This window comes from Procambarus clarkii, chromosome 66 (genome assembly GCF_040958095.1).
Source record: "Procambarus clarkii isolate CNS0578487 chromosome 66, FALCON_Pclarkii_2.0, whole genome shotgun sequence".
Classification (NCBI taxonomy): Eukaryota; Metazoa; Arthropoda; class Malacostraca; order Decapoda; family Cambaridae; genus Procambarus; species Procambarus clarkii.
The window spans coordinates 24,775,114-24,798,507 of NC_091215.1; the positions used below are offsets into that span (position 1 = coordinate 24,775,114).

A 23,394-nucleotide genomic window follows, 5' to 3' on the forward strand; every position below is an offset into this window, starting at 1 on the left:
AACAAGCAAATGTCATTCATCGCCGCCACGCCACTTGTCCGCGCAGCCCTCCCCTCCCCAGGAGGTGGGAGCCCCGGACCCCCCATGCCGGCTACCTTCAGTTAGGAGGCTGAGCATCAAAAGAAAAACTGTCGACCGGAGGGAGGGAGGGAGCCAGGGGGAGCCTCTGTAGCTCACCCAGAAAATGATGTTTCATTACATTCAATACTGGTTTTCTGTGGGGAGCCCCTTCTGCTCCCTGGAGCTACATACTCAAAGTTAAGTAAAAGAGGGACTTACCCAGGAGGCGGCCGCAACGCACATACATCAACTAAAATTCGAGACAACTGTTCTGAAACCTGCAACCCAAAGCCACACACAAATGACCGGGACCAGGAATATTGACCAGATAGTGGGCAGACAGGACCCTGTTCGACCTCCAAAATCCCAGTTCCCCAATTCAAAACAACTGTTCTGCAACCTGCGACCCAAAGCCACACGAACCACCGGGACCAGGAATATTGACCAGATAGTGGGCGGCCAGAACCTTGTTCGACCTCCAAAACCCCACTTCACGAATGTCAACCCAAGACATGTTGCTGAACACTGCAGCCAAAGCAGCAAACTTACGAATGTCATGGGCACAAGGAAAGACCGCAGGCTGGCTAGACATAATATCCCTGCAGACGACCTGGAAGACCAGAGAAAACAATGAGGAAAACTGGATCAACCTAAAGAGCATCCCAGACCACAGAAGCCAAGGCGTGCAGATAACGGCGAAGAGCTGCAAAAGGACACAACACATAATGCCCAGCCGGTTTGACCAACGAAACATCAATAACCCAAGGATCTTCGCCAGAAAAGGAGATGGCTGCAAACAAACAAACCGACCACAAGGACCGAAAGAGCAGAAACCCCTGCGCCGGAGGAGAGAATGAAGCTCACCGACCCAACCCCAATGCCAACAAAGCCTTAGAAAAACAATCTTGAACCAAAGGAGACACCACAAGCCAAGGAGAAAAGAGAGCACCCAGTCCAAGGATCAGGATGGCTCAGGTGATGCATGAGCAGCCCAGAGGTGAAATAAAGCATGAGAAAGCTTGTGAAACAGGGCCAATGTGACATCCACCCCAAACGCAAGCCAGAGTGACTCCGCCAGCGCTGCACAATAAGAGACGACAGCATTTGGTATGAAATGAAGGTCCTGAAAAAGCCAAGAAAGAAAGAACAAAACAACCCGATCAGAAAAAGATAGAGAAAATGGCAAAAGCAACACCAGTAATCGTCATACTGTTGCCGAGACGAAGCTCGCATGTGGGACACCATCAACGAAGTTCGCATGTGGGACACCATCAACGAAGCCACCTGATCAACATACACGTGGTGATACACCCACGACACTTTTTATTTAAATCAAGGAATACATTTCTTTATTTAAATCTTGATGTAAATCATCTAGATTTAAATCTAACAACCCTGCCCAGGTACATCTGTTTATACAACTTGTGCAGTCATGTGCCTACCTATCAGTAAGCACATGACTATGCAAGTTAATTAACACACATGGTGGTAGATAGGGGGTAGTAATCAGACAATCAATTAGAAGTTTGGTAGTTAATAGTAGCAACTACTCAGAGATCTCATTAAAGCCAAGTATTATTTGGACAAAGTTACCGAAGTGTTGGTGAATGTACGTTCTGATGGCTATTCAGGACTGAAGTGAGAATTATAGTGTCTCCCATCCCTAAATAATGGCACAGTGAAAGCATCCCTAGAGAAGAGAGGCAGTGCCGAGAGGAGCAACCCAATGCTTTAAAGTACAAAAATTCTGATTGACATGTATAAACAAAATTCAGTGTTGGACACCTCACCTTAATAATGGCTGAATGTGAGCGGTAATTTTCTACAAGCATTATTTTGCACGGGGAGTCTGCAGCATAGAGATCATATAGACGCTCTAGTAGAGATGTACCTAAACCTCGTTCTTCACAAAATTTTGAAAAAACCTGCACAAATCATATATATCTATATAAATGTTATTTCTTGGTAAACAATTTGCTATATTCACAGACATAAAATATATATTCTTCATAACCAATATGTTAAGTAAATAGATTTTTCACAAATTTATAAACAAAATTTATCAATACCAATAGACTTTTACTTGCCTCTGGACTAAGCTGCATGTAATCACCAGCTAATACGAGGCGAGTGTCAGCTTTGGCTAAAGCTAGTGGAGTGAGAGCTTCACACTCCATAGCTTGGGCTGCCTCATCAATTAGAATGTGCGAAAACACACCTAAAACAAAAATAGAAAGAGGCTTAATGGAACTCTCTCAATGATAACATGTCTTACAAAATGCAATTTCATAAATCTGTAATTACTGTACCTAACTGTATTTATAGGATGAGAGCTATGCTCGTGGTGTTCCGTCTTCCCAGTACTCTTTGTCGTATCACGCTTCGAAACTACTGACGGTATTGGCCTCCACCACCTTCTCACTTAGTTTGTTCCAACCGTCTATAACTGTTTGCAAAAGAAAATTTTCTAATATTTCTTTGGCACCTGTTTTCTAATCATGAATCTGTGTTCTCTTGTTCATGAAGTTGCTGGTTTCTGGAATTCCTCTGTCAATTTGGTCTATTCCTGTTAGTATTTTGTAAGTGGTGATAATATCACCTCTCTTTCTTCTATCTTCTAGTTCTGGCAAGTTTAACGCCTTTAGCCATTCCTCGTAACTTTTGTTTTTCAGTTCCGAAAGACATTTTATAGCATGCCATTGCACCTTGACCAGTTTCCTTATGTGCTTCTTGAGATTTGGTCACCATACAACTGATGCATATTCCAATTTTCATCCCACAAAAGTCATGAACAGTTTCTTTAGTATTTCATTCCAAATAATTACTGTAAAAGCAAGTCTGAAGTTGGCAAGTGACACATACGCTCCTCTCACAATGTTCTTTGTGTGTTCCTCAGGCGACAGCTTACTATCCAAAACCTCCCCTAGGCCTCTTTTTTTTTAAGAGTTCTGTAATTCCTTTCCACATAATTTGTAAGTTGTGTGTGGTCTATTTCTCCGATTCCACATTCCATAACATGGCATTTATTCACATTGAACTCCATTTGCCACTTGATGCTCCAAGCACTTATTTTATCTACATCAATTTGAAGGTCATTACAATCTTCTGTCTCCTATCTTTCCCAGTACACTACAACTACAACTTAACAACTACAATTTAAAACTACACTCAAAATACTACACATTGACACTCAAAACATAGATAAGAAATCACAAATGACAAGACATGACTGCCACTTACACCTGCCTAAAACAAGGTGAACTCTGATCCCAATGACTTACCACCAACCACTCGTTCCACCATGACCATATACAGTACTGTATAACCATGGGTTTTTAGGAGGCTTCCAGGAAGGGAAGGGACCTATCATGGAAAAGTGCCAAGCCATTACAACTGTATAGCACTGAGAAGGAATCAGAATAAGGATTTGGGATGGGACGGAGGGAAGGAATGGTGTCCAACCACTTGGATGGTTGGAGATTGAACGCCGACCCTTAATTATGGTTTCCAGGATAGCATTAGAGTTTATTCCAGGAGGAACCACTGTCAGATTTAATAGCCTGATCAATCTAATTATAATACAGTATTTAATAAAGCTGCATAATTGAATGTGGAAGCACAAGAATAAAAACAGCCAAGTATTTACAAGCATTTGCATCTGGCAACAACTAGTTTGAATTTGCTTAGGTATCACATTTTTTCTTCACTCGCATGTCAGTCACACACACACATCACCGTGAAATTATATATCAGGCATTTCTTCACAAGTTCTCAATTCATACAAGTATCTGAAATATCTAGGAAAGCTTCTTCAGTAAGCCACCCTCTTAAGATAAGAGTGAGTTCCCAAAGGAAACGAAGCATCAGTGATATGAAAGAAGTTAAATCCACTGAAAAAACATTAAGGCGCATACCTTTCTCCAGCTTGAGAGATGCTATGTATCGGGAAGTGTTGAGTGTTGCCACTATAACTCGATGGGAGAGAATTTCTTCTTCACTTGGCATCACAAACCTTCTAACACTCTGGTCATTTTCTATCAAACAATACTGTAAGGAAAAAATAAAAATTTAAATTTTGAATGAATGTCAAATTAATAATTAAATTGAGTTTTATAGGTTAGACCATTTGCCAAAGAAATACTGGGAAATTACCAAGTTACCAATGTAGCAAGTTACCAAGTGCACATATCGCCAAGAAGAAGAGTGCCAGACAGTTGGAACAAGGTAAGTGAGAATGTGGTGGGGGCCAAAACCATCAGTAGGTTCAAAGCATTATATGACAAAATGAACCTGGGAAGATGGGACACCACGTAGCTCACATCCTGTAACTACACTTAGGTCATTACAGCAGTTAGGCTCTGGATTGGGTACAGAATTCAATTTAATCCATCCAAGAGAGAGATGAGGTAAACAACATCTCTGGTACACGGGAACTTGTACAAATACTCTGAAGAACCTTCATGTGGAAGGGTCAGATGCAAAAGATAGAGAACTGTGAGCAAACACCAAAGAAGTTGAATATCCTGTTTTGATCTAAGTACCTTTTGCAAAAATTTCCCTCAGTTGTGGAGTGATTTCTGATCTCCACATGCTCTTTGCCCATTCAGAAGGTTACCTTGGGGTGCTTCCGGGGCTTAGTGTTCCCGCGGCCCGGTCGTCAACCAGGCCTCCTAAGGCAAAGCACGAGCGTGGCATTCGTGTGAATGATCTCGTCAGGGAGTATGGCAGGTATGGCAAGAAGGGAAAACAATTGGCAATGACACTTGTTCCTATGTGGCAAGAAAGTTAATCAGTAACCTGGCAATTACATGCATCCACTTGCACTCAGTGCTTTAAGCTAAGGGAAGCTTCTATGGGGTGGAAGCTTTGAAAGGTTCCACGTACTGTTTTTAATATTCCAAACATTTATATATCCTTCTCTACCAGGGATTGTTTAATTAAATACTTTATTTTACTTACTGGCTACATTATTATGATCTCAAGTTATCTGTTCTTTTCAGTAAGTCATGTATTCTGCTTTAATACTCTTGACATAATTTCAGATTGAAAGTACAATTGGAATTGCTTGAAATTTAAAACAGATTCTGAGAAAGATATATTATTAATTATAATTATGGAGAACTTCATTATGAGATGAATAGCCACCTTCTGAACATCTGGATGGACAGTTGTAACCCAACGATTGCGATAATAAATGCGTAAGGGTTTCGCTTCTTCATGTCCTGCCATCACATATGGGTGAAGATATTCTTTGATGTATAAATCAGCAGCACTGTAATGGATAACATATTTTGTAAAATCAACAAAACAACCACTAAACATAAGATCACCTTGGTGAATTATCTTGATAATTCATAATTAAAAAATATGAGGAGATTTACACACTTTCAGACATATTATGCTAACTACAATCATAGATGCAACATAAAGACATGAGGGTACAAGAGCAGAATGGCATCACTACAAAATTATGATACTGGTATCACACATCTAGTTAAACTCCTATAGGTTACATAATAAACATTAGCGTTAATAGGTCATATATGTAGAATTTAGCTAGCCACATCTCATTCATTCTGGTAAGAATAACTTGCATCTATTACAACTATAGTAATTAATGGTTGTACTATTCTAATGTGAAGAAGCTAAATTTATGAGTTAAATTATGCAAACTTTTGATCAGTACATTATGTTACCAATATTAGCATTAATTTCCGTGTGATTTAATTAATTATTTGTCTGGATGTATGAGATATTATGTTACTGATTGTTACTCTTATTTACTGATTGCACCTTCAACTGTACATCTTGCTCTACATAGCTTACATGGTATAAGAAACTTGACCTTCACACTGATGCATTATAACTTGTATAAATACTCCTCTCATTATGCCACTGTTTACCTTGTATTTATCTTGTGATGTGCTTACTTATCAGTACAGTACTAACATGTCAGTGATAATGTGGCAGTGACATCCAAACTCATGCCATTCTTTGCTTGAAGTTGTGTATAGAATTGGCATCAACAACACTTGCCTTATAATGCATGCCACTCACTGATTGCCCATACAGTCTGAAAGAATTTCCTAACACAAATACAACTCAAATTGCACATACAGCTTTCACCAATGTCACTGTCGTCCTTCCTCTAATTTTAGACTGCCTTTGTCCACCTTGTCTATGTGGTGATCATATTTCTTGTGATTTTTTCTCCTCTAAAGAGCCAACAGCCAGCAACTATGATAACACTTAATAAATAGTAATCTTCAAAGAGACCAAATCTTTAAAACCCATTAGCATACTTAACAAAAGTTTAAAATTAAAATTTGTCTCAATAATACAGGTAGTCACCTTATCAGATCAAATGGAGGCTGAGAATCAAAGGGAAATTTATTTGTAGCTTTTATGAATGTCCTTTCATAAATAACTGTGGTAGTGAATAAGACTCTCTAGTACCTCAGTACAGCAACTGAAAAGTGAGTTTGAAAGGATCCCTGCTACAGTGAGACATAACCATCCACTGGCTTGGCTTGATCATGCTTGTTTGAGAGTAAGATGTTGCTTAATGGGGAAACCAAGTGCCTTGCTCAGAAAGCAGCTTGTCATCTACACGCCAAGCCTTATTTTCTTATTTTTAACCAGGTCAACTGTAATTTATATACAGTACTTAATTAAAAATAACTAAACTAGATTTATTTATTTATTTATATGATCCTTAAAAGTATATATGGTAAATGAATCTTCAATTGACTTTGGATATTGTTGGAAAATTCATAGCATATATTTTATTTGCACATTAGATCCATCACCAAATTGTAGTATTTAGTTTTTATTATCTCCTTCACAGTTAAGGCTCTAACCTGTTGGAGTGTGTACAGATGAGGATGCGAGAGCCTGCCTCTTGTAGAATTTGTTTGATACCCTGTGCCAATGTGTAGGTTTTTCCTGTTCCGTAAGGCCCTGTGTGAGGATACCAAGCAATAACAGTTAACTTATACACAATATATACTTGTATACCAAAATTAACTTGTTTAATAAAATAACACAACAAAACACATAAAAACACAAAGATAGAAACTTTGTAGGTTATGCAGTGCAAACATTTAAGAAAATTTAATACGGTCCAAAATAAAATGTGTGTTTGGTAAAGAAATCATTGAAATAATGAAAAGCAAATAAGATCTAAATATGTGAAATTTCTATTACAAGCAGACACAATGAAATAAATTACTAAAGAAACAGAAAAGATAAGATGATGTAAGCAGAATGTTGTGCTTGACATAGTCAATATTCAGTCACTAAGGTTTGAGAACATAGCGGTGAAAAACCCAGCATCGAGTGTTATGCTGGGTTTTTCACTCGGAAAAATGGAGTGAAACTCCATTTTCCGGGCAAGTCCCAGAGACTCCCTGAATCTATCAAACTGACATGTGCCATATTAGTTTGGTGCCATCAATCCTTGGAGTTCAAGTGCCTACCAAGGCCCAGGAGACAGAACCTGGCCCCCTCAGAGAGGCGAAGGAAGCAGTGGCCATTTGAGCTCTCTATATCTAGAGTTTGTCATGTTGTAACACTATAACGGTGTTTTGATATTTAATATGTATATACAACATGCGTTAGCCAGACAAGATTTTGAGAGGCGCTAGTCTGTCGGCCTGTAGCCATTAAAGAAATCACACCTAGAGGAGTTAATGACCACAAGTCGACCAAGGGTCAGGTCGGGTGACTTGACCTTGCCTCTGCTAAGCCAGTAATTGCAGACAGGTAGCAGGGTGTGTATTTCAAACCAGCTGTCGGTTAAGGCGTGGCTTGGTAGATGGCCTGGGGCTATCTACTTAGTAGGCGGAGCTAGCTCCAGGTATTCCCCATAAATATTCAGGGAACTGTACATTCGTGAGCAAAGCAGAACAGAGCATAGCATAGGATCTGCAGACTAGCGCATCAGCAGACAGCAGACGAGATAGGCTGTCAGCCGGACGGGGGGAATCTACCTGTCAACTGTAGACCCCCCCCCTCCCCTCTATTCTACTTAGCCTCAGTCCTTGGTGAGTGAACATTAAGGAGACCTAGTTCGTGTTTTCCAACCATTAGGTGTTGTGGGATTATCAGGGGCAGACAGTTGTAGTGTCCTCAATGCCTTGTGTAATGACTCACATTGTATAGTAATCCTGACATAGTAAACCTTAAGTTCGATTGCTTGAATTATGATACTTATCATGTTAAATATAATTGATGAATTTATTATTTAAATTGTCTTTAATTTTGTTTCCTAGAGCTTTGTGAGTTGAGGCGAGAGAGCCTCCGAGTTTATTGATTTTATGATTTTATATGAGTTGGTTATCTTGAGGTTATCTTGAGATGATTTCGGGGCTTTAGTGTCCCCGCGGCCCGGTCCTCGACCAGGCCTCCACCCCCAGGAAGCAGCCCGTGACAGCTGACTAACTCCCAGGTACCTATTTACTGCTAGGTAACAGGGGCATTCAGGGTGAAAGAAACTTTGCCCATTTGTTTCTGCCTCGTGTGGGAATCGAACCCGCGCCACAGAATTACGAGTCCTGCGCGCTATCCACCAGGCTACGAGGCCCCCCATGAACTTCATGAGTAAATGGTACATGAACTTCTTGGGTAATTTTTTGATACAGACAAGTTCCAGTCCTTGTCGTGTATATAATGACTTAGGATGGATGGTGGCAGCCCTTTCTACCTCTACTTATCTACTTTTCTACCTCTACCTATCTGCCCTTCTACCATTTCTACTTCCTACTCTCTCTCCTCCTCCTCCTCCTCCTCGCTTCAAAACTTTCCCTTTCAACTGACCATTCCTCGCTATTCCCAGTACTTCTTACCCCTCCCACCTCTCTACCTCCCTCACCCCAAACCCTCACTCATTACTTCATTATTTTATTTAATTCTTTTTCTCTATTTTTCAATACGTTATCAACTGCCATCAACTGGGGATACCACCAGAAATGCAGGTGAACCATTACAAACCTCTAACTGGTTAAAATTACATCCTATGTCCATCCAGAGCCAAAGAACTCCCCCAATAGAAAACAATGAAACAAGCAACTCGTCATCCAAATAGTGCGCCTGCTCATTAGTGCCTTCCCCTCCGCTAGCCAGACTAAAGGTGCGGAAGAGTAAGCCAAACCAGCGAGGTATCTCGCCAGCCCAACCTGTTGAAAAAGGCGAAGCCGCAGAAAAATCTTCGGGTTCAGACACTTTGCAAGCAGCGTTTGAAACTAAGGCTGGGCTGGCCACCATGGGACCAGGAGAACCACTTTCCCCAAAAGGATTCGAGCAGTGCCAGAACCCGAAGCAACAGCTGGACTGGGGGATGAAGGTACAAAAAACCCCACCTTGACCAGTCCTGCCGGAAAGCATCTACCGCAAAGGCCTTGCAGTTAGGGAACAGTGCCATGTATACTAGGAGGTGCTGGGACCAAGCCAACACGAAGAGGTCCACCTCTGGGCCTCCAAATATCCGACAAAGCCAAAGGAAGGAATCGGCGTCAACAGTCAGTCCGTTGAAAGAGGAGTGAAGTGAGACAGGCCGTCAGACACCCCCTGTATGTGAACGGCGTGGAGAGCTAAACCCCGAGAACTCAGCAAAAGAGCTACCCGAAGCGACCAGCCACAAAGAGCCACCAACCGCAGAGACCCTCCCCTGTTGAAACAATGAACCACAGGAGACCCTCCCCTGTTGAAACAATGAACCACAGGAGAGCAGTCCCAATGGAGTTGAATCACCGAGACCCTGAGGCAACAGAATACGCCACAAACTCCCACACTGTGCTAAGCCCAACGGAAGGACACAAGTGCCTTTATGCCCCTAGTCGGCCTGGTGAGAGTTAGTCACAAAACCCCAGCCGAGAGACGAGGTGTCCGTGAACACATCAAACAAGGGAAGGGGAAGGCACCAAGGCACCAAACCCCGAAAAACACGAGGAGGAAGCCGGAAATGCAGCAACTGACACAAGGACCCCAGAGGTCAAACCCAGCTATCCCTAGATTGGCGAAAGGAGGCTGCCCCAAAGATACCAGAATAGCTGCCCAGCAGGAAAACCAGCAAGGAAAAGTTCAGTCTCCCGCACAACTGCTCGAGCAACCGCCAAGTGACCCGGGTCCCACTCAGAAACAACAGACAATGGAGCAAAGCCACAGGAGGAAGAGAAATGGACGTAGCCCGAGAATCCCACATGAGGCCCTAGCCAAGTCCGAGCCCGAGATGGAACCAGATGGGACTTCCACCAATTCACCAGGAACCTGAACCTTGCAAGCTGGGAAAGAACCACTTCCCTGGCCAGCAGAAGAGCAGACTGGTTGGGAGCCCATACCAACCATTCGTCGAGGTAGGCCAGATCCCAAATCCCTAGCAGAGGAAGACGGGCCTCCACAACCCGAGTGAAACATGTGAACACATGAGGTGCCAGATTCAAGCTGAATGGAAGACAATGAAAGCGGTAAGCCTGACGCTCGACCATGAAACCTAGCCAATCCCTGGACCCCGGATGAATAGGAAAGTGCAAATACACATCCTTGAGGTCCAGGATTATCATACAAGTTCCCAGCTCGAGAAGAAGCCGGACATAGAACAAAGTAGTCATCTAAAAGGAAGTTCAAAGAATCCAACTGTTCGGACAGGACAAGTCCAGAATGAACCGCAGATCCACACAGTCCCGTTTTAGAACTGAAAAAAAGCGGGAAACCCACTTGAGGGACGAAGTCATTTCGACCACGCCCAAGTGAACCCACTCCAATATGACCCGATAGACAGACATGGAAGAAGCCTGCCCCACCACCCCCAAACACCCACAGGAGGAGGAGCGGCCCAATGGATCTGTAAGTAGATGGTTCATCTTCACCTCATCCCCAGGTATAAATCATGCAGCAAGAAACTTTGTAATCATTCAAACTCTGCCTTTGACAGTGTTAACAAGAGTCAACGAAATGCAACTCTTAGCATAAGACCAGATAAAACTGTAAAAATTAACTTTGGATAGCTAATTTTTCAACTCCTTTCTCAAGTGAAGAAAAATGTAAGGAAAATAGAGAAGATTCGTGGTAGAATCATTGATCTCCCCTCCAATGCAGTTTCCATGTTCCCTTTCCTTTTATGTTTTGTTTTGCTTTATAAAATAATGTACATAGATTTTTATTATAATTTATATATATATATAAATATTTGTTAAGTATAAAATATAGTACACACACACACATTTAAAACATCAAAGTAAAATATTTATACTAACCAATTATTAGTATAGGAGGCAGAACAAGTCCAATAGGTGCAGTAATTGCTACAAGAGCCTCCTTCTGCTTGGGGTTCAATTTGGCATCCAGACTCTCTCCCCATTGCCTGTGGGAACAACACATATCACTATAAATTCAACAATAAGCCATAACTGTAATAAATAAATAAACATGAAACCATACTGTTTGGTCTACTTACTTGATAGGACTCCATGGAATTGCAGGTTCTAGGGTGACATCTGGAAATATCATATCCAAAGATGGGAGACGATCTAGAGCTGCGTGCATTTCACACAATGGCAGACGATTCAATTGGAATTGAACTTCCACTGTCACCTCCTCGTCGTCACTAAGACGAAGGGCAGCAACAGCAGATTCAGAAAATCTAAGGTATATTTCCTTTTTTGTTTTATCTTCAATGAGGACTTCATAAATTCGACGTTTTGCTTTCATAATCTCTCTACCCCCACCTTCAGCTGTACAGAAAAGGAAAATATACAATAAAATAAAATATTTATCATATTTATTTAATAAATCCACTGTCAATGTTATAATTTATTGTGCAAAACATCACACCAGTCAATATGGTTAGATACTGTACTATAAATTCAATACACATTCCTGTTCAAAGCCTTATTCCCTTACCTTTCTGCTTGCATGCTGTATTTGTAATTTCTCTAATTATCCCTCCTCCATGTCATTAATATTCCCCATTAATATTGCTAATAACATTTCCTTTACTTCACTTTAAATAACAAAGATACTATATAAAAAAAACATTGAAGAAAAAAAAAGAAAAGAGAGTCGCCACCCCCAACAAATGTTTCGTCCTTCATATTAAAATGTAATGAATAATATACATCACATGAGTAATAACTTCTATCTCAACAGGTGTGACTTCAGTATAAAATAACATCACACTAGCAATAAATTTAAACATCTCATTTTGTTTTTCTTTTTAAGTTTCTCTATATAATAAATAATATGCTAAACAGTAGAAATAAATTAACATTATACCAACCAGTCTATTTATTTAAAGTAGAAAATCTTGCAAATTGATAGGTTTAAATAAGATGGATGAGAGTAATAATAAACAAGATAGATCTGTGAGGTGAATGTTAAAGAATGTGATGGAACATTTTGGAATCAACTGAAAGTTTATGGGAGTTACATAATGGTAGGAAAGCTATTATGCTGATGGATATATATGCTTGGGGTGCATATGAGAATAGATTTATTGAGGGATGTGTGTTCAGAGAGAGGTTTGCTTTAATCAAATACAGTACTTTCTTTGAGTAGAGGTTGCATATAAATACACGTTGATTTGAAAACAAAGGAATTAAAGACAAACTAATGTATCGGTATCAGCCTGGCTTATTTCTGCAGAATTGGGATCAGTAACTTTTTACTTACACAGGTAGACATAGGAGTCAGAACTCATTGTCCCCTGTACCCACCTGTGTAATAAAAACAAAGTATAGGGTGAAATTTGTCCAATAACAATGCTGCACAAACAGGCTGATACCAACACATAAGTACATTTCTAGTATGAAAAGTTAAATGAGAGTAATTAGTGGGTGAAGTGGTAAATGAGGTGATTAGTATAATATTAAAGGAAGGAATGTTAGAAAATAAGAATGAAAAACAGGATACCTGACATAGAAAATTAAACTTGGGAATGGAAAGGGGCAGCATGCACAAGAGGACAAGCAGTGGAAATGAGCATTAAGAAAAAATAAGTATATGGGATGGGTATAACAATGAGAAAGTATTTGAAATATGGTATGAAGAGAGGAGAGAATGAATGAAAGAGGAGTTGGGGGAGCAAGTGAAGTTTATTATACTTAGATGGTATAAACATGGCAGCAAAAAGCCTGTCAAGGGTGTACAAGGGAGAAATAAGAGGATTATATGGTAGAGGCAGACAACACGTCTCTTAGAAGAGAAAGAAATGTTTTTTGTTCAAAACTTGTTAAATTCAGGACATTGGTAATATTGTCATTCAATTAAATTACTCTCAATTTTACATTTGCTAGTTCCAGTTATACTGAAAACAATTATGATACTATGAAGCATACCTAAGTATTCCCCCTATTGGAGACAAAATTTTGATAATCCTGGTTAGTTAATGCATCATGACACTGGCAATGCTATAAATAATTATACTAACCTTTCTCAGATTCTGATGACATTGATGAGCTATTTAAAATTTCTTTACCACCAGGTTTTGGGTTATCCATAACAGGAGCCACAAGAATAGTACTACAATTTGAGAGAACAAGCCGTCCATGATGAGAATCTTCAGAGATCTCTGAAGACACTTCTAATTTTCCAAACAATTCTCCTGGTCGAGAGTACTTTGCAGTAGCTGCAGTTGATGGCAAAAGCAAATAACTACTAGTAATCTGGAGTGTTGTTTTAATGTTAAACCTCGCAACTAAGTCAAACTGAGCTAATTCTTCGATATTTAGTAGATCGTGTAACCTGCTCTGGTAGTTACTTTTTGTTGGGAATTTTTCCATTGAAGTCTGGGTCAAAACAAAATTTTCATTTGTAGGAGCTGGATATGCAGCCAAAATACTCTTATCATGATCACTTAATTCATGAGGTTTGGGATCAAATGGAATAATTTCAACGTTCTCTTCACACCATCTTTCACTTCTGGTAAGGATTGTGCGTTTGGTTTCCTCCAGGGCACTGAGATCTTCAACAGGAATGACATCCACACACAACCTTTGCATAAGCACTGGTTCACTGCCAAAATCAAAGATAACTGCTTGCCTAAATGTTCCATATATCATAGTTTTAAAGCTAATAGTGACTTTATATTCGTGAACTGACTGCTCTTGATAAATCGAAGCTTCTGCATCGGTGTTTATCCACTCCTGGTTATTCTCCGGTTCATAAGATTTGTGAATGTGACGATGATTAACTATGTGAGTTACTTCAGAAATTATGAAGTGTGTTCGGTGAGCATCATGAAGTAAAGACACAACACGCATGGGTGTTAGAGGGTGCAGGCTGATGACCCACTCATGGCTGCTCGGCTTCTGTGACACACGCAGATTGGGCTCCATACTCATGTTTGTTATGATGCCTTCACTCTTTAAAGAAAAAATATATGCAAAATTATTAAACATTAATGCACGCTGTGTCATATCTTCTGAGCCAATCGGAAGCACTCACTAATTATGTCTCATACCCAAACCTGGAAATAACATTGCACATGATATAAACTCTTACCCATTATTTTATGTAAGATAATACAGTGAATATTGCTTGTTATAAGAATGTCAAATGTCCCAAACCCAGAGCACTTGGAGAAAATTATAGGCAAAAAATACTGAGTAAATAATTAAAATATTCATGGCAACAAAAATATAAGTTTCACAGTTCTTAATATATGATGATAAAGTTTTACATGTCTTCTTTTTTTAAGGAGCAAATATTAAAAAAAACAAAAAAAAAACAGCATTGAATGTAATGAAACACTAGTTTCTGGGTGAGCCCAGGAGGTTCCCTGAAGCTATCATACACTGATCAGTGCCATACAACTTGGTGCCATAAGTCGCGGAGATCTATTTGCCAACCGGAGTCCATGAGCCAGAACCTGGTCTCCTCAGAGAAGAGCAGGAAGTGACGGTCTATGATCACTTTACATTTAAAGGTTATCATCGTTGCCAACACCTAGGGAAGGCACCTAGAAAGATAGGTAAATCAAACCAGACCACTGCATAGTTAAAAATGAGACCACAGCCCCAAAAATTGCGAAAAGCATTCCCCAACAATGAAAACAACCAATATTTTGTGAAATTAGCCCCTCTGCTAGTTTGCTCCACCCTTCCTTCTCGCTAGGGGGGGAGGAGGAACTGCCCTGGGTCAGCCGGGCACCACATCGGTCAGTTATAAAATGATACAACACGCAGATGACCTGGGGAAAAGAGGGTGTCAGGAAGCCTCTGAGGCTCACCCAGAAACTGACATTTCATTACATTTAACACCCAGACTTTCTGGGTGCCTTCCCTAGAATTGTGGCAGACATGAATAATTTTAAATGTAAAGTGTTCATAGGCTGCTGTTCCCCGTGCCTCTCTGAGGGGGTCAGGTTCGGGCTCGTGGTCCCCGGTAGGCCAATAAAAATTCAGTGACTGATGGCACTTAGTAGTATTACACTGAATCAGTGTAATAGCATAAGGAAGCCTCAAGGGGCTCCCCCTAGAAAGGACCTTGTAAGCAACATACAAAGATGAATCAATATACGTTTTATCATGCAATCCATTAAGTACAACATTTTCTTCAATGAGACAGGAGAACAACCTTTTAGTAATGTTCTCATTAACCCTTAAAGTGTGTCTGATCAAAGTAACTAGTACCTCTCTGCTTGAGTGTCAAAAAATCAGTGTTGAATGTAATTAAAAGCCATTTTCTGGGCGAGCCCCAGAGGCTTCCTGAGCTGATAAGTATGTATTAAACCGTGGCATCAGTTGATTCGAGGTCTTGCCTACCGAGGACCAAGAGCCAGAACCTGGCCCCCCTCAGAGAGGCTCGAAGAGCAATGGTCTATGGAAACCCCCATGTGTTTGGAAGCATTTCATGTCTGCCATTGACCAGGGTCTGGCACCCAGAAAGGTAGACGTAACAAAACAAACTCCACATGGTAAAAATCGCTACCAAAACCCTGACAGATACACAAAACTCCCAAACTAAAACAAGCAAACATCACTAACGCTGTCACGCCGATCGTCCGCGCAGTCTCCCCCCCTGCATGCTGCATACACCCCAAGGGGAGGGGGCTGCGTAAACAATCAGTGCGGCGGCGTTAGTGACATTTGCTTGTTTTAGTTTGGGAGCTCTGCCTCCCTGTTTGGATTAGGTAGCAATCTTTATTATGTGAGGTTTGTTTTGTTACACCTACCTTTCTGGGTGCCAGACTCCAGTCGATGGCAGACATGGAATGCTTCCAAAGATATGGCGGGTTTCCAAAGGCCATTGCTCCTTGTGCCTCTCTGAGGGAAGGGGGGGCAGGTTCTGGCTTGTGGTCCCCAGTAAGCAAGAACTCCAATCAACTGACGCCGCAGTCTAATACATATATATCAACCCAGTAAGCTCTGGGGAGCCGTAGGGGGTTCCCAACAGAAAAATAATTAAGAGATACAATAAGAAATAAATATTTTGTCCTTATGAAAAGATATTTTGCAAGCAAAAGGTAAGTAATAAAATACAAATATCCAAGTCATTTGTGTTTCATGAATATCAGGAGATTGTCTTGTGAGAAGTCATTTGATCTGTGGACTGTAGAGTGAGCTGTGATTACTGTGTTAGAGGATTTGTGTGTTTGCTGTTTCACTTTAATTTACACAATGTGTGGAATATCTAAGATTAATTTACCTAACTAACAAAAATCAGTGAACACCAAGAAACAAGAAGTGACAGCATTCAGCATGAGATGCTGGTCAAGAAACAACCAGGAAAGAAAAGAAAACCCAACCTGAACAGAAACTAAAGTGATAAAAGACAAGGAAGAGGTGAAATGAACACCCAAGCCACCTCAAACTGCCACCTCAACAACACATGCAGGTGGAACACCATTAACCCAGACACCTGCTCACCACAAAGATGGCAATAAAGATGAATCAGAAAGTCCAGATACAAAGAGCTGAGGAGGACTTCAAACCAGCACCAGACTGATCTCCTGAAAGAGGTGTAGCCAAGGAAAAATGCCTCAATTTGGACACTGGGCACTAAGAGCCAGAAATCAAGGCTGAACCAGCCACCAAAGAGCCAGAAGGATCACCCTCCCTTTGTAAGACTCCAATCCAGCAAATGCCTGGAGCAACAGCTGAACCAGGGGTAAGAGGTAAATGAACCCCACCCTCAACCAATCCAGCCAAAATCCAACCAATAAATGGCTTTCTGATCAGAGAATAGAACCACATAGGAGGGAAGGCACCAGTTACAAACTGACATACAGAGGTACACCTTGGGGTTATCTTGAGGTTATCTTGAAATGATTTTGGGGCTTAGCGTCCCCCCCCGCAGCCCGGTCCTCAACCATGCCTCCTTTTTTGTTACACATCCCCAGGAAGCAGCCCGTAGCAGCTGTCTAATTCCCAGGTACCTATTTACTGCTAGGTGAACAAGGTCATCAGGGTGAAAGAAACTCTGCCCATTTGTTTCCACCTCCGCCGGGGATCGAACCCGGAACCTTAGGACTACGAATCCCCAACACTATCCACTCAGCCGTTAGACCCGAGGAGAGTTTTGTGGTGATCAAACCTCTCACAGAGCCAATGGAAGGATGTGTCGTATATGGTCCAGTTCGTGAAAATGGGGCAAAAAGCTTCAGAGAGGCAGTAGACTCATCCAGAAAGAATCGCTTCATTACATTCAATGCTGGGTTTTGTAATACCAGATAACCTCATTTATAAAAAGAAAATTACGTCATTTGCATAAAAACTAGGTGATGATATTGTACCTAAAACCAACATATGATAATAGCTTTATTACCCAAAGAATATAAATATAAATATTTAGCAATATATAAATATTTATATTTAGATGTCTTGCACTGTATCTAGAAGGGCTTAATAGAGTACAAGACCCTAGAAAGAATGTTTTCCTGCCATAAGATAAAAATATTTTAATGTTACAAGATTTTGCATCATAATACTGTACCTTACCTTCTCACAAAGTAATGTGTCATGATGCTGGGTCTGTGACAGCCTCTCCAGAAGCTGATCAGCATAGGAAGCACCATGTAACTGTTTTTCCCTCGCTCGTTCAAGTTTCATAGCCCGATACTCAAAGCGCTCCTGCCACTCAACAAGCTCGGCATCACTATGAGCTTCAATACACTGATCCCCTAAACGGCAAGTGTGTGTATCCTTATAAGTAGTACACAGCGTGTATTCTTCTGCACTCAATCCTCGTGGTGGTGGTCGGTGAGTCCAGTCTCGACCTTCATCTGACATGATGGTGGTCTGATGATCCTGACTTCGGCAATGTGTTTGAAGCTCCACCTTGGTGTTGAAGTAAACATTGCAATAAGAACAGTGAAGACGGGTTGGAGGAGACTTGTCTGTCCTTATATGACCCTTCATATTTGGTGATATTGGCTTGTCACACTTTACTAATGTTTCTAATGCCATTTCTCTTTCCACATCGGATTTTGGACTTCTGGATTTTTGCCGAATTCCTTGCATGTCTCTATGAGTTTCCTTTTTCTTTTTTTTCCACTTTTGTTTTGATGTATTTGCTATATTAGAAGCTTGCTCACTTGGAGAATCTAAATGGCAATTCTTTAATTTTTCCATTTTAAGTTTAACTTTTCTCATTTAAACCAGCAAAAGAAATAATTTAATTCACTAAGTTATAAATCTACAGTTGTAATCTTCATAAAAGAAAGAAACAACAATGAATTTTTAAGATATACCATATAATTCTCTCGGAATGGTGTAATTCTTAAATAATTTTCTGGATAAGCACAAACAGTTTACAACACAGATAAAATATTCCAGAAGTGAAGGACCAATGCGTAGCAGATTAAACAATACAGCGGCAGCAAAGGAAGGGGTAAACAGTATGGAATTGCAGAACAATATGTAGTAAACGAAGAGCACCACTCATTTTTCTTCTTTTTTCGCATTAATATGTTTCGTCCATATCCAGTCTGCCAACATCTGCAATAAAAAACTAAACATAAATACTTTTGTTTATGTGGTATATTAATATATGGATAATAAATTATATTTAGTATGTTAATTTAGTCATAAAAACAAATACCATACTTTAGGTTTACATCTTGGAGAAAAGCCACCAGATTAAACTAGATATATTTCAGAATTTATTGCATGAATAACATTTCTATATTCTCATAAATAATTAACAGGTTCTCATAATTATTCTCATAATTAACAGGTTATCATTCTTTAACAGGTTCCCTCAACCTAACCTGTAGAATAATTTCCTACTTATCAAAATGTCTTAATTAAGTGTACAGTACATCTATCACAGAACCAATGAACATGTCCAGACCTGCTCAACACCTTGTCCATTAATTTTGATTAAAAACTTTTCAAAACAAAAGCAAAGTCACTTCATTCCATTCCAGTTTAATAATATCATAAATGTTTCTCAATGTTATTTAACACGTACAAATAGCATCCTAAATACTGTACATGCAACAAAATTACATAAATATGACTCTGTAGTGTGCAACTAAACATGCTTCAATCATATTGATTAAGAAGTATCCCAGCTCCCTACAACAAGCAGATCTAAATACTGTACAAACAATACTATAGAGATTCTTAAAACACAACTAGATATGTTTCAATTGTAGGTTATCAAGACAGATATCCCTAGGTCAACATACCTCAGCATACAGAGTTGCATAGTGAGTACAGTAGAGGGTGTATAATGATTACTGAATGATGCAATAAGGCAAACCGGTCATTTTCCTCTTCCAAATGATCCCCCTTTATTTCACTTTTGTAAGCTCATCTCATTAACCCTTAAACTACTCCAATCAATTTCAATGCTACAGTTGCCTGGAGATGGTTTAAGATGGCCATTTTAAAAAAGCCCCACACAATCTAGGGAAGTGTCATTTAGCACTAGAGACCACTGCCAATCAGTTGCCATATTTTAATAAAAACAAAAAAATATCTATATTTTTTATAAAAAAAATATTTTCTAAGTTATACTGAATGAACATCACTATTGATGCTTCAATACAATATGTTAGCATAGAAAAAGTAAATAAACAAAATAAGAAACAATGAAAATAAATTGACAACATTATTCCTGTGAGGCACTTCATTTGGAGCCAATTTAGCGTGCAGTCTACCTGGTCATTTACACTCCTAGTGTGCGGTCTACCTCAACCTAACCTAACCTAAACTACAACATCTGCTGAGTTCTTGGTAAACAAGTCAGGTCATTATACAGCATAGACCACAGATACTGCGGTAGACCACACTCTAAAGCAGCACCCATCATTTTTACTGAAAAATGCAAATTCTCTGGGCCACTACAGCTAAACTATAATAGGTAAAGACTTTTTACTTTAATTTTCATGCTTCCTAGATGCTAATTAGCAATGTCAAAAAAAAAAAAGATAATGCACTGAAATAGGCTGCTACAGTAGTTAGGGGGCTATCTTGAGATTCTTGAGGTTATCTCGAGATGATTTCGAGGCTTAGTGTCCCCGCGGCCCGGTCCTCGACCAGGCCTCCACCCCCAGAAAGCAGCCCGTGACAGCTGACTAATTCCCAGGTACCTATTTACTGCTAGGTAACAAGGGCATCAGGGTGAAAGAAACTCTGCCCATTGTTTCTCGGTTAAACAAATCTCTGGCATTCTACTTACTCCACCTTACAACATTTCACTCCCTCACCCCCTCTCACTCATACCATATCTCTCCTATAACTCCTCATACTTATATCAACTGCTTTTCTTAAAAAAAAAAAAAAAAAATCCTCTGTTTGAATTCTTGAGCACTTCTTTGCCTTTCCGTACAGAGGTTTGATTTCCATGTGTCAGAGCTACAGTATCTCTTAATCCTTCCTTTAATCTCACACTAATATTATTTCCTTTCATTATAGCACAGTCACTGATATCAGGACATTGATAATTAAAAACCAATAGTGTCTATACCAATGCATGGGACAAAACCACAGAAACTCCAGGAATGCTTTGTACATACAGTAATTTATGCCAAAATCATACTAAATTATGAAAGATATCTAACAGAAACCTGCTGAAGAAATATTAAGTTAATTTTTCCATAATTCAGAGCATGGTTCTATTCAAAATTGGTTATTTTTAAATTATTAAGTTAATGGAGTTACATTTCATTTTATTTGTTCACTTTGATTTTTGGGCATGTGTGTATGGTTTTTTTAATTGTAGGATGACAATGGAGCAAATACTAAGAAATGTGTATATAGGTAATAAAGCATCAAATGTAATGAAATACCTCTTTTCTGGGAGGGCCCTCTACAGTTTCCTAAGCACTGGAACAGCCATGACTTAAGAATATGTACCAAGCCTCTGAGACCCACCCTTTCCTACTGGAAGTCAGGACCAGAATTTAGCTCTCTCTACGAGATCTACCCAAAACTTGGAAAAAAAAAATTCCTCACCAGAAAAGTATAAATGAAACAAAACAAAAGTCTACTTGAAAGAATTAGGGACGCAAAGATAACAAGCTAAACTATCGTTGCCCCATGCAAATACACCAGCAATATTGTATTTAACAGTTATTAAAATGAGGCTCAGGTCACTCGAGGCTTCAGCTAGCCATCACCCTGATTCACACGCAGCCTAAAACTAATCCTGTCATTTCCTGGGGAAAAAGATAACAGGACAGGGATATGAAATTACTGAGGTCCTCCACATCCCAGTGGATTCATTACCTTTTGAGGAGGTTTATCAAGTTCTCTCTTGAATACCAAAAAAAGTTGGCTATTTATTTATGCTCCTTATATTTAGCAGGAGGGTGATGCAAAGCTTTGGACTCATAATGTTTATAGTATTCTTATCTTAGGAGTACTGAATGCACCCATACTTTTCGATGGTATAATTTTTAACAATCTGCCATGCCGCCTGGTTTCTACAATATACAGTAGGAAGAAAACAAAATTTGATTTTCCTTTTTAAGTGCACTAAGGTTATACTGTAGTAGCAAAATATTTACAAGCAATTTAAGGGTCAAGAAGCAAAAGTTTAACACATTTAGAAGCTTTTCTTATTTACTCAAAGGCCTTAGTTTTAATCACTCTAATACTCATACATGTGCACCTAAAATATACATACAAGCAGCAGCCCAGGCAACTCAACTGTATAAGCAACTGATTACATAAATATGTATTGTACTTAGCACAGTAACACTGAGGAAAATATTATGTTTAAAACATGCACAACTATATTATCTTGACAAATATGCAGGTTCAGGTGACTCTACTGATAACTTAGAGATATTAATTTGTACACAAGATTGTGATGAATTGCAATGGTTAAATTGCCCCAATGATACATGGTGGAGACAACAACAAACTTTAGCAGACTCACGGTGGTGTCATGCTGGTGGTCAAAAGGGATGATCCTTGGCCAGCAACAAGCAGCACGAGACTCATCCTTCTGACCGCCACGGCTACAGATCAAGATCGACCATTCTCCACCTTTTCCAAGCTTAATCCTTACAACACAGGACTCTTATCTTCAGTGTGATCTGAAAAAAAAAATACTTAACTAGATATATGATCAAGTGTTGGAAACACTGTTGTCATTTCGTATACTGTACTGTCTCAACATACCTGAACAAACCTGGGCAATGGGTTGCAAAATACCCTATCCAAAATCTATTGAAATTTTTTGTTTGGCATGGATCATAATATCCTTTGTTTTAAGAACATATTTAATTGTATTCGGACTATTATTCAATTATCATGGAAAGAACATTGTTTTCTTATAATTAATTAATAACTCATTGTGTCAGGAAGCAGGCAGCCAGTGTGTGTTCATACACATATAGCTTTTATCGAGGTATCCCTCCCAGGCCAAATTATTGACCCCACCCAGGATACAATCCCACAACAAGCTGACACACTCCTGAGTACCTATTCATTGCTAAATGAAAGGAAATGTGCTCAACCATTTCTGACCTGCCCGGGAATCAAACCTATAATTCTAGATTGTGTCACGAACGAACCCGAATATACAACCGGGACACACTTACAAGAATCATAAGGAAAAATATTTTTCAATTATTGAGCTAAGGTTGTTTAAATTTAATAATTCTTAGCTTTTTCCTTTCAGACAGATATAGCATACTCCAAGTCTAAGCTTATAGACTGGTAGACACCTAAGAAGAGAAATAAGAGATGAAATGTGATGTTTCCCAATTCTGGGACAAGAACTGACTAGAAGTTTTGTGGTGTAGGTTTTGAGGTGTTGGGAAGAGTAGGTTTTACAAGCTACCTTAGGGAGTAATAGGCAGTGTTGGGTAGGGAAGGTTTAACAGGCTACCTTTGGTAGTAGTAGGCAGTGTTGGGTAAGCTAGGTTTAACAGGCTACCTT

The 23,394-nt window shown here is 39.7% G+C and overlaps 1 protein-coding gene across 2 annotated transcripts in view; it reads right to left on the reverse strand.

Moving 5' to 3' along the window:
• LOC123769271 (Helicase with zinc finger) overlaps window positions 1-23,394 on the reverse strand; it is a 35,942-nt gene that overhangs the window by 12,004 nt on the left and 544 nt on the right. The window contains exons 2-11 of one of the 2 annotated variants that reach the window (XM_045760357.2): window positions 22,387-22,546; window positions 17,994-18,992; window positions 13,484-14,417; window positions 11,513-11,789; window positions 11,313-11,419; window positions 6,921-7,020; window positions 5,206-5,332; window positions 3,975-4,107; window positions 2,148-2,278; window positions 1,851-1,985 (exon numbers count right to left, since the gene is read on the reverse strand). In XM_045760357.2, the coding sequence (XP_045616313.1) occupies window positions 1,851-1,985; window positions 2,148-2,278; window positions 3,975-4,107; window positions 5,206-5,332; window positions 6,921-7,020; window positions 11,313-11,419; window positions 11,513-11,789; window positions 13,484-14,417; window positions 17,994-18,647 (2,598 nt within the window). In that variant the 5' untranslated portion in view covers window positions 18,648-18,992; window positions 22,387-22,546. Of the gene's footprint in view, window positions 1-1,850; window positions 1,986-2,147; window positions 2,279-3,974; window positions 4,108-5,205; window positions 5,333-6,920; window positions 7,021-11,312; window positions 11,441-11,512; window positions 11,790-13,483; window positions 14,418-17,993; window positions 18,993-22,386; window positions 22,547-23,394 lie in introns of both variants that reach the window. The other variant, XM_045760355.2, reaches the window with a different exon arrangement.